General features: G+C 39.0%; 4 protein-coding genes across 10 annotated transcripts in view; 3 read left to right on the top strand and 1 right to left on the bottom strand.

The window, feature by feature from the left end:
• plpbp (pyridoxal phosphate binding protein) overlaps window positions 1–1,608 on the top strand; it is a 4,206-nt gene extending 2,598 nt beyond the window's left edge. The window contains exons 6-8 of the mRNA XM_008318328.3: window positions 1–71; window positions 231–329; window positions 917–1,608. The exon at window positions 1–71 is cut by the window's left edge and continues 75 nt beyond it. Coding sequence (XP_008316550.1) covers window positions 1–71; window positions 231–329; window positions 917–1,108 — 362 coding nt within the window. The 3' untranslated portion in view covers window positions 1,109–1,608. The remainder of the gene's footprint in view (window positions 72–230; window positions 330–916) is intronic.
• Window positions 1–9,341, top strand: part of snphb (syntaphilin b) — a 1,167,912-nt gene that overhangs the window by 768,811 nt on the left and 389,760 nt on the right. The gene's annotated exons all lie outside the window — the stretch shown is intronic.
• Window positions 2,601–5,777, bottom strand: tmed4 (transmembrane p24 trafficking protein 4). The gene is made up of 5 exons (XM_008318329.3): window positions 5,507–5,777; window positions 4,501–4,601; window positions 4,283–4,408; window positions 3,232–3,378; window positions 2,601–3,130 (listed from the first exon to the last, which is right to left on the bottom strand). The coding sequence occupies exons 1-5, from the start codon at window positions 5,643–5,645 to the stop codon at window positions 2,981–2,983; spliced, it is 663 nt and encodes a 220-aa protein (XP_008316551.1). The 5' UTR covers window positions 5,646–5,777; the 3' UTR covers window positions 2,601–2,980.
• The window catches only part of ikbkg (inhibitor of nuclear factor kappa B kinase regulatory subunit gamma), an 8,385-nt gene continuing 5,424 nt past the window's right edge, over window positions 6,381–9,341 (top strand). The window contains exons 1-7 of one of the 6 annotated variants that reach the window (XM_008318331.3): window positions 6,381–6,745; window positions 7,012–7,098; window positions 7,396–7,536; window positions 7,851–8,119; window positions 8,283–8,357; window positions 8,440–8,541; window positions 9,127–9,312. In XM_008318331.3, coding sequence (XP_008316553.1) covers window positions 7,398–7,536; window positions 7,851–8,119; window positions 8,283–8,357; window positions 8,440–8,541; window positions 9,127–9,312 — 771 coding nt within the window. In that variant the 5' untranslated portion in view covers window positions 6,381–6,745; window positions 7,012–7,098; window positions 7,396–7,397. Of the gene's footprint in view, window positions 6,746–6,963; window positions 7,099–7,395; window positions 7,537–7,850; window positions 8,120–8,282; window positions 8,358–8,439; window positions 8,542–9,126; window positions 9,313–9,341 lie in introns of all 6 variants that reach the window. The other 5 variants (XM_008318333.3, XM_008318330.3, XM_008318335.3 and 2 more) reach the window with 5 other exon arrangements.

Genomic DNA, 9,341 nt, shown 5'->3' with positions numbered 1-9,341 from the left:
ACTTCTCAGGACTTATGACCATTGGACGATATGGCTACAATCTCACGCTGGGCCCCAACCCAGACTTTCAAGTACAAATGACTCTCACATAAGAGTTTTAGTCAAGATTGGAAGACAGACATCCCATTAATGTTACACTAGATTTACCCAGACATATTTAGGTTAATTTTTATTTATTGTATTATTTCTTCAATGTGTTTCTGTCAGTCATGACTCTGCTTCTGTCTCAGATGCTGCTCAGTCGAAGACAGGAGGTCTGTGACAGCCTGAAGTTCCCCATGGAGGAGGTGGAGCTCAGCATGGGAATGTCTACAGACTTTGAGCATGCAGTGAGTCTGACTCATCATTACATTATCACCATCATGCATATACAGGATTGTATTTACATGAAACCCTCAGATGCTGAGTTTGCGAACGTGTGTTAGGTGTACAAGTCACACATTTCCTTTAAGTTGACAGTCAAACCTTGAAATGTGAATAGAGGAATAGAAAAAAGCCATTCTCATTTGCATATGGGGTTTAAACTCAACTCCTGTTGTGTTTTATCACCATTTTCCTCTAAATTGGATCATGAATAATTTACAGGTTGGTGTTTTAAATTTACAGACGTTTGACGTTTGACTGATGTCATAAAGTAAGAAGTTGCCTCCGTTGCAGCTCCTGTCATGCAGTCATGTGATTTTTTTTTATTGATTAAGTTTAACTGGTTGTTGTGCATTTTGAGGAACAGTGACACTAAGCTGTAATATACTGTGTGTATATATATATATATATATCCATATATATAAATGTATGTATATATTTATAATATATACTGTATATACGTGTGTGTGTGTGTATATATATGTATATATATTCATGTGTTGTGATTGACATATTCCTTTCTCTCACATCTCCCTTCTTCCATTTGTTAAAGATTGAGGTGGGCTCCACCAATGTACGCGTGGGCAGCATCATTTTCGGTAACAGGGAATATCCCAACAGTGCAGCTAACACCCCAAATCCCAGTCCAGTCCCAAGTCCGGCTCCCAGTCCAGAGAAAACCTCCAAGGTGGTGTCGGAGGAGGCGGCCAAGAAGATGCAGCATCTGACGGTGTCTAACAAATGAGCGGAAACTCTTGGAAGAAAATAAACATTTCTGAAGGTTTTAAAAGCAGAAAATCATCAGTGGAAGGACTAAGTAAGTGAAGCCGACTGTTTCCACAGAGCACTGTGGACGTGGGGTTTTAAAGTCTGCCATCATTTTAAAGTGTAATTGCCTAATGCCCCCTCACTTTCGTGCCCTCGCTGCGGCATCAGAACACTCAAACGTAGCAGTGGCTACAGAACTAGGTCGACTGATTTTTTTAAAGGTAGTGTTTTATTAACCACGAACAAGAATAACTGGAAACACACCACACACGTGCACAAGCAAAACAACAACAGTTAATCTGTGTGATAGTGATAATTTGTTGTACTGATGTGATCTTTTCTACTGTCTCATCACAACGTTGTCACTGTTGAACTGGGCTTCACAGTGGAGAGTGCTGTCAGAGCTCCTGCGTTCATCCATCTTTTGTTGTTGTACAGATAAAGACTTGATTAATAAATGATTTATCCCTTTATAAAGACGTGTGGTATTGTGTGTGTGTGTGACGTCAGTTACTTCTTTGTGTTAAGAACATCTATTTAGGTCTCTGACTTTTAAACACATTTGAGAATTCTGTTTGTTTTTCCGCGACGGTCTCGTGTCTGTGCCATGGTGTCTGGCGTTGGGGCGACAGAGTCCATCTATGCAAAGTCGTGACTGTGGTTAAACGTATGTAGTTTTCTTTAGTGAGTGTTTGACACTGGAAGTGGGTGTTTTTTTCCAGAAATGTCCAAAAACAAGCTAATTTCTGTGTCCAGGTTGGACAATGTCTAATCAGGGTGTTGATTTCAGGCTCTGAGGAAAATAAAGCTCAGCAATAAATGATTCTTTTAAACTGTCTGCCATCAGCTGTGCATTTCTTGACATGGTTAACAGTTGGTTTGGTTTTTTACGCAAACACTTGTCAGATTATATATATTTTTTAATATATACTCAAGGCTTTCAAATACACAGATTATTACTAATAATCAAAGTATTGAATGGATTTGTTACATTTCTAAATCAAATGTACATGTATTATTGATGTTTGTTATCAATAATGGATGTTAAATTTAGTCTAAACCAGTTTAAGATACAATGTTGTTTTTTTTTTCAAATTCCTAAATCTTCTCTTTGAAAAGTTATAACGTAACAGCTGCGTTTGTAGAATCTCAACGTGGAATATGAAGGTTTATGAACACAAGGTGGTGCTGTTACTGTAAAATCTTGCGGGTGAAACCTTTCTATATAGGAATTTTGGATGTTAGTTGTGTTACTTACATTCAGAAAATGTAGTTGTCTGGGAGAAATACAGTCAGACGGCACAGAACTCATTGTATCTCTCACAAATTTCACTTATAAGTTCTCCATACATTTCAGAAGCTGAGACGCTGATGATAGACATAGTAATTTGCCCCAGTGCAGGCGGACACAGGGGTCTACTCCACACTCCATCCTTCTTCAGCCAAAAGCAAACCACCACGAATGCTTCTTTTTAACCAGACACCTGTATTTATTGACAACCATCAGAAATAAATAAGGAATTATTGATTTAGAAACAACCAACTAAATATACATACATTTGTGTCTTGCTAACTCTTGCCCAGAGAGATACAGAACAAATACTCTTGTGTTGAACATGAAACCAAAAAAAAAAAGCAATCAGAATGTTGTTTTCTACCTTAAAACATAAAACACAAAGTCCCAGATTGATAAAAACCACTGCTGCGATGCTGCTTGTAGCACTTTTGGCTGATGGCAAGTCTGTACGTTTCTCTGTCTCTCTGTCTGGACGTGTCTCAGATAAGTCCAGACTGTATTCCTGTTCTTTTAATCACGTTTCCTGATCTTGCCTTTGTCCACACAGACAGATTAAACCAGTTTCTTGGCTTCGAAGAAGCTTTTCAGGTGCTTCATCTGCCAAATTCCAGTAATGATGAGGATGAGCGTCTGAGCAATGGACCACCAGAGGACACGCTGGTTGGTGCTCTCACTCGTCATACGGAAACGCTCCTCGCGATACTGAAAAAAAAAAAAAAAAGACCAAAAGGATTTTTAAAAGGAACATTTTGTAGTGTATGTCTGTCATTTTAATGCTGCATCTCCACATTCTATTGTCTGACCCTCTGGTAGTTTTGTTCCTTCTGGATCTGTTCCACTTGGTCCAGAAGTTGTCGAACTCGCAGCTGCAGCTCTGTGAGTTTGTCCTTAGCTGCTATCTCAGGGTAGTTGTTGGTATGTTCTCCGACCTGAATATCGAGATGAACTCTCTGCAAGGTCAGAAAAAAAGGCACAAGATATTATTCAGGGGTGCAGTTTGTTGACAAAAATACCATCTTTTGAATTAAAGAAGTTACGAGTGTGGTCCATTTGACTGCTCTGCACTTAAACAGTTCTTTTCTACTTACAGTAAGAGCACTACAAGTGTAGGATCCTGACTTCTTTTACCCTGTGTTCAAACACCCAAAGTCATCATGCCTGTTCTAGGGAACATGTTAAATTTTAACTAATACGTATGGAGGGGTATGTCCATGGCCAGTGTGACAGCTCTTTGGATACTGATATGGGATTTAACTGTAAGAAACCAAATATTATGTGACCTTCGATTTTAATTCCGTGTCTAGACTAAAAATAAACAAATCAATTCAGGATAGATTACTTTAAAACATTAAAGTCAGGTTGCAGCGAGTCGGAGTGTCACAGCTTGTTATTTTTGTGGTCTCGAGACACAATCAGAACACGTGCAGCACTCAGACCTACAGCACTTCACTTCTTCTCAGATCATTTATAATGAATGACGATACCAAGTCCCAACAGGGTCTGAACAGTGAGAGTGCCTCATATAAGCACACCTAAAATAAATCTGTACTCTCCTACATACACCCTTGCATTACTCCGAATACTTCTGGTATGGTGTTAGTATTGTAATTATAAACCAGATAAACCAGTAAGGCCAGTACAGGTGTGAGAATGTATGTTTAGCTACGCCACTCCCACCCTTGAGCATATGAAGAACTCTATTATGTTCTATTGTGTATGTGATTGCACAATAGAACTCATAGACACAGGATCGCCAAACCATCTCGATAAATCTGTGAAATTTAGGAAGACTTTCACAGTTTGTGAAAGGAGAATGTACTGTGAACCTCCCACAGACTGTAAATGTGGTCATACCAGTTTCCCACCAGCAAACAGAGCCATCTTAGTGGAGTTGGAGTGCAAACAGATCTGATGTTCTCCTGGAGTGTGGGAAGTGAAGGTAAAGCGCCCGTCTGACCCGTACTGACGAGAGAGGATAATCTGGGAGAGTTGTAAGAGAACAGTGTTCAGACTTTGTATTTATTTACACTGGTTTGTTTCAATTAGGGAAAAACAAAATCCTTGGTTCTCACCTTTGTATCTGGATCCTTGATCTCCACATGCATTCCAAGGCCAGGAGTTGACAGAAGGAAGGAATTGGTCTGTTTATCCCACATCTGAGTCCTGTACTTCCCTGTCAAAGACACACAGAGCATATGTATTTACAAAAGGGATTTTGTCATCAAAGTAGTAGTAGTAGTATTCTGTGTCAGGATAGTCTCATAGGGCTCTGTGTCTGGATGTAGTGGCAAAAAAGGGTATTTCAATGGGTTTTTGTGGCCTATAATCAGTTTCTTTTTAAGACCTACCATTAAGATTGATTTTTAAACGGGGCTCAGTGTTATAAAATGTTCAACTGTGATATATAAACCCCAGATGTTAAAACAACACCACTCATTCTGTCTCAAACTAACAACTGAGTTTTGTTATGGCTAACTTTAGGGATGGTTTGACACTGATAAATAAATAAATAAATAAATAAACATATATATATATATATATATATATATATATAATAAAGTAGCATAGTAGCATATTAAATTTATAATAGGAAAATAAAATTTCTGCATTCCATTGATATGATATCAATAGATATTGAAATATTGATATGCTACTGAGCATCACTGCAGTTTTCACGAAAACTTGTAACAAAATATTAGCACATTGTCTTTTTCATAGTGTGCAGTTTTGATGGAAACATAATCTACCAGGAGCAACACTTGAGCAGCTGTCTGGAGGAAGAGGAAAGCTATTGTTTGTTATTACTTTAATGACACGACAGCGTCAAACAGACAGCCATTATATAGCTATGATATTTTTTTATTTATTTTTTATCATAATAGAGACTGGAGTTGTGCACAGCCATTTTATGCAGCACTACTATTTGATCGTTGAAATATTGTAACTCGCGGCTTCCATAGGAAACCATTAATTACCGTTTTAACAGTCTAAATTATATCACAGATTTTCATTCAGATGTGCATTTTTATTCACAGCTTATAGTCCGTATCCATGTTAGTCTAGCTAAAAGCAGCTCACCAATAACCATGGTCTCGTCTGGAATCTCCTCAATGAAGCATTTCTTCTCCGTCTCTCCAATATGGAAATAAAGAGCTCGGCTTGGACAAATCCAAGCTACAATTAAAATAAAAATACCAGCTAAAGAATATAGAAACATCGTGTAGCTTCGTTCACTCAGTGGTGTATTTTTATTTGTATTATTAATATTTTTATTGAGCAGCACCTCCGCTTAAACACGGACATTAACCACAGGAAGCTCCGCCGCTGTGGCTGCTTACGTCAACGTCATATCCTATAGCGGAAGAAGGAAGGAGGGGGATTTCCTCAATGTATGGGCATTTTCTTACCAAAATCAAACTCTTGCAGGCAACACTTTAAAAGAGTTCATTGTAAAGAATACTGTATAGTCTCACAAAATTTACTTCCTTTTTAAGAAACGACAGCTGCTTTTAAGAAACGACAGAGGCTTTTCTCATGTCTTTGCAACAATGTTTGCAAATCATTTTTTTTGTTTTTTGGTTGTTGTTTGGCTGTCCAACCTGTAGTTTATAATAAGTATTCTATAAAACTATAATAGTAAAGAATACCCTTTGGTCTGTTTTATTTTATTAGCTGTGAGTTAATGTCACACCCTATGTCTGAATTGTGTAGTTTACAAGTGGAATTAATTCTTAATTCTCTTGAAGAAACCCCGTAAACAATTCCACTCATTCCTTACAAAGCAAATGGTACACAGTTAATACGAGATTATGAAGTCCAAAATTAACAGAAACATAGACTAGTCCACACTATCTCGCAGAAACTCGAGAGTAAGAAAAATAAAATAGTATCAATTTAAACATTAACCCACGGCCCAATAACCATCAAGCTGTGGCGCCTCAGAAGACGTCTTGAAGTCCATTCTGAGGGCAAAATAATCCGCGACTTCCTTCCTGCGCTAACAACATTCTGCTCGGCTCTAATCAAGAACCGCATCGTCTCGATAGAAAATTAACAGGAGAAAAAAAGTGAATGACGTTAATGAAAATGTCTTTATAAAGATGCACAGCCTGCTGTGGTATTACAAGTCAGCAAGCGTTTCATAATAATTAGTCGCGGGTTATATTAATAACGTCATTAGCCACAAGCTAAGTTATTAGCCTTTTAGCAATAGCCAGCTCCTAACGTGTGAGACATTATTTACGTTTATTGACAGGTGAATTACAGTCCGAGGGATCGTTACTCTGGACAAAAGGCGGAATTAAAAAAGGAAGAAAGGTAAGAAAAACAGTTGCTAATTGGTATGTGTTAGATGTGTGACATTTGGTCCTGTTGTCCTTCGGGGAAGGGAACACGGTCCATGTAGCCATTAGCTGTTTATAACTTGGTTCCAATTGTGCGTTTAAATAATGATTGGCATTGGAAGTAATAAAAACGGTGTAATCCTCTACGATAGGTGGGTAGAAATTCATGAATGAAATTTCTGTGTCAATCAGCGCTTCTATGCCCCATGTTCGAGGCGATGACGTAATGTTTTCATCTAGTTTACCGGTACCTGTGAAAGGTGGATTCTATCCACGAAAAGGACCAGATTCTCATCATCAGACACTGACAGTCATATGAAAAGCACGGTCAGTGGTAGTAGCTTCGTTATATATTATTCTGATCAGATTGGAGGTAGAATAGTTTAAAACGAGGACTTTCACCGAAAGTAAAAGCGGGACCAGTTAAGTGTAACCCACTCATAACCACGATGGCTCCATGACTGTACCAAGGCACATCTTGTTGTTAATGCCAGTCACATCAACAAAACACAAAGGCCGAATTTCCCATTAACAACCGTTCAGTATATATTACAATAATACACATTTTATGTTTTTTCAGTATAACTTATAATAGTAACGTAATATCTGTGGGGTTTTTTATAGGGATGGTGCAGCCTCAACCTGATGGCCCATTGCAGTGGGACATGTCTGGAGAGGACAGTGGAGGGGCCCTTCGGGTCCCACCAGAACTTGCTGCCAATGAAGTGGTGACCAGATTGTTAGGTGATAACCAGCAGCTGCGAGGTAGGACATGTGCCTGTCTACCTACAGCATATACCAGAAGGGCTTTGTATTAATCTATATTATGATTCATTCATACGTATTCACATGAATTAAATGGATTCTGTAAAAAAGCTGGCTTAAATTGTTGTTCAAATCCTTTCACTTTAAATGTTACATCAGATTACACAATGCTCAGTCTTCTCTCCACATTAAGGAAATGGATACTATTGTTTATTAAATAATAATTCTAATCCCACAAACATATCTTCCTTTATCAAAAAATTTGACAAAACATAGTGATGTTGCAAATCAATCCCCTTGAATATGTTCTTCAGAGGCCCTAAGAAGGAGTAACCTTGCCCTCCGTCAGCGCTGCGAGGAGATGGAAGGATGGCAACAAAGAACAAGAGAAGAAAGAGAGTTTCTTAGCTCCCGTTTCCAGGAGGCCCGGTCCCTGGTAGAGAGACTGGCCCAAGAAAACCACTCCTTAAAGAGTATGGTAAATGGACCAACCTCCACCAACTGCTCATCTTCTAGTTATGGCTGCCAGACTGAAGACCTTCAGGGACGCCCAGCCAGGAACGGTCCACATGATGGACCACAGGTAAGAGAGATTTAAACATGTATTTTTCAACAGGGGTTAAAAGTAAGAAATTTACAGTTGTAGTTGCATATAATGTATTCTTGAGCTAATTCCTGACCAATGGTTGCAACAATATCACTATTATAACTCAAATGAAATAAAGTTGACTCTTTTTTTTTTAAAGACACTAGACCAACGAGAGAAGAAGAGAGTTGAAGAAGTGGATCAGCACACTCAGACCACACCCCCTCGCAGCCTGGTAAGACTAATGACTTTCTTTTTTGTTTTTATCTTGACATTATAATTTTCCTTTCATCTAACAGGTCTGCTCATGTGTTTAGGGTGATGCCACTGTGCATAGCTCGTTGAGTAGCACCCTCCCTACTCCCCCTGCCTCAATGTCAGAGGTACTGGGGGAGTTTTTGGGCAGGGAATACTGTCAGGTGAGACTGCTGATTACGTACTTCCTGATTGCACCAATCAGATCACTAGGTCTCACCTTATCATGATTACGCTGAAAAATTCTGACTTCCTGCTCAGACCGTCTGTTATCTCTAAGGCGTTGAGTTCAGTCCTAACCCTGGGTATTTGGCACCACTTAATATTGAGTCACCAACATTAAATCGAATTATTTAAACATAAATTTGTGTGTATAATAATAATAATTTAGTGAGACATTGATTTTCAACATACCATGTGATTGGGCCTACAACATGCCCAGCAGAAAGTTGTTTTCAATGGACTTCTGAGCAGGAACACTGGATTGGGTTTGAGTTCAGAAAATTCCTTTGCTTTTTACTTTGAATCAAATCATCCTATAAATACACTGAGACTGGCACTGCTGATCCACTAATTCACCCCTGTCCACAGCCTCCCACTGCTTCTATAAACCTTTTTTGTTTCCCCCCTTTTTTAGATGTATGTTATTAACCTGAGGTAGTGTATTTGGTCTGTCTCGGTCCCAATTACCTCCTCTAACTATGCACACACAAGTCTGGTTCTGCCCCTAATATGGATTTTCTCTGCAGCCGGTGGAAGGTGCAAGTGATTTCCTTCAGCTGCTGAAGAGCCATAAGGAAAAACTGGAAGAAGGTATGAGAGAGCTGCGGAGAAAGAATGAAGAGCTGGAGAGGGAGCGAGAAGAAGGAGAGAAAGAGAAAGAGTGGATGAGACGCTGCATTGACCAGCTACAATCCAAACTGGCGCAGACACAGGTGACCAATATAAGAAGAGTCTTCTACAA

Source organism: Cynoglossus semilaevis, chromosome 10 (assembly GCF_000523025.1).
Source record: "Cynoglossus semilaevis isolate Cse_v1.0 chromosome 10, Cse_v1.0, whole genome shotgun sequence".
Classification (NCBI taxonomy): Eukaryota; Metazoa; Chordata; class Actinopteri; order Pleuronectiformes; family Cynoglossidae; genus Cynoglossus; species Cynoglossus semilaevis.
This window is presented reverse-complemented; position numbering and strand designations above follow the sequence as displayed.

Excerpts from the sequence above, each read along its gene's own strand:
- tmed4 (XM_008318329.3), bottom strand. The coding sequence starts at position 5,645 with ATGTTTCTATATTCTTTAGCTGGTATTTTTATTTTAATTGTAGCTTGG. Across the intron at positions 4,602-5,506 it reads AGACGAGACCATGGTTATTG|GGAAGTACAGGACTCAGATG; the intron begins GTGAGCTGCTTT and ends TGTCTTTGACAG. Across the intron at positions 3,131-3,231 it reads AGGAACAAAACTACCAGAGG|TATCGCGAGGAGCGTTTCCG; the intron begins GTCAGACAATAG and ends TTTTTTTTTCAG.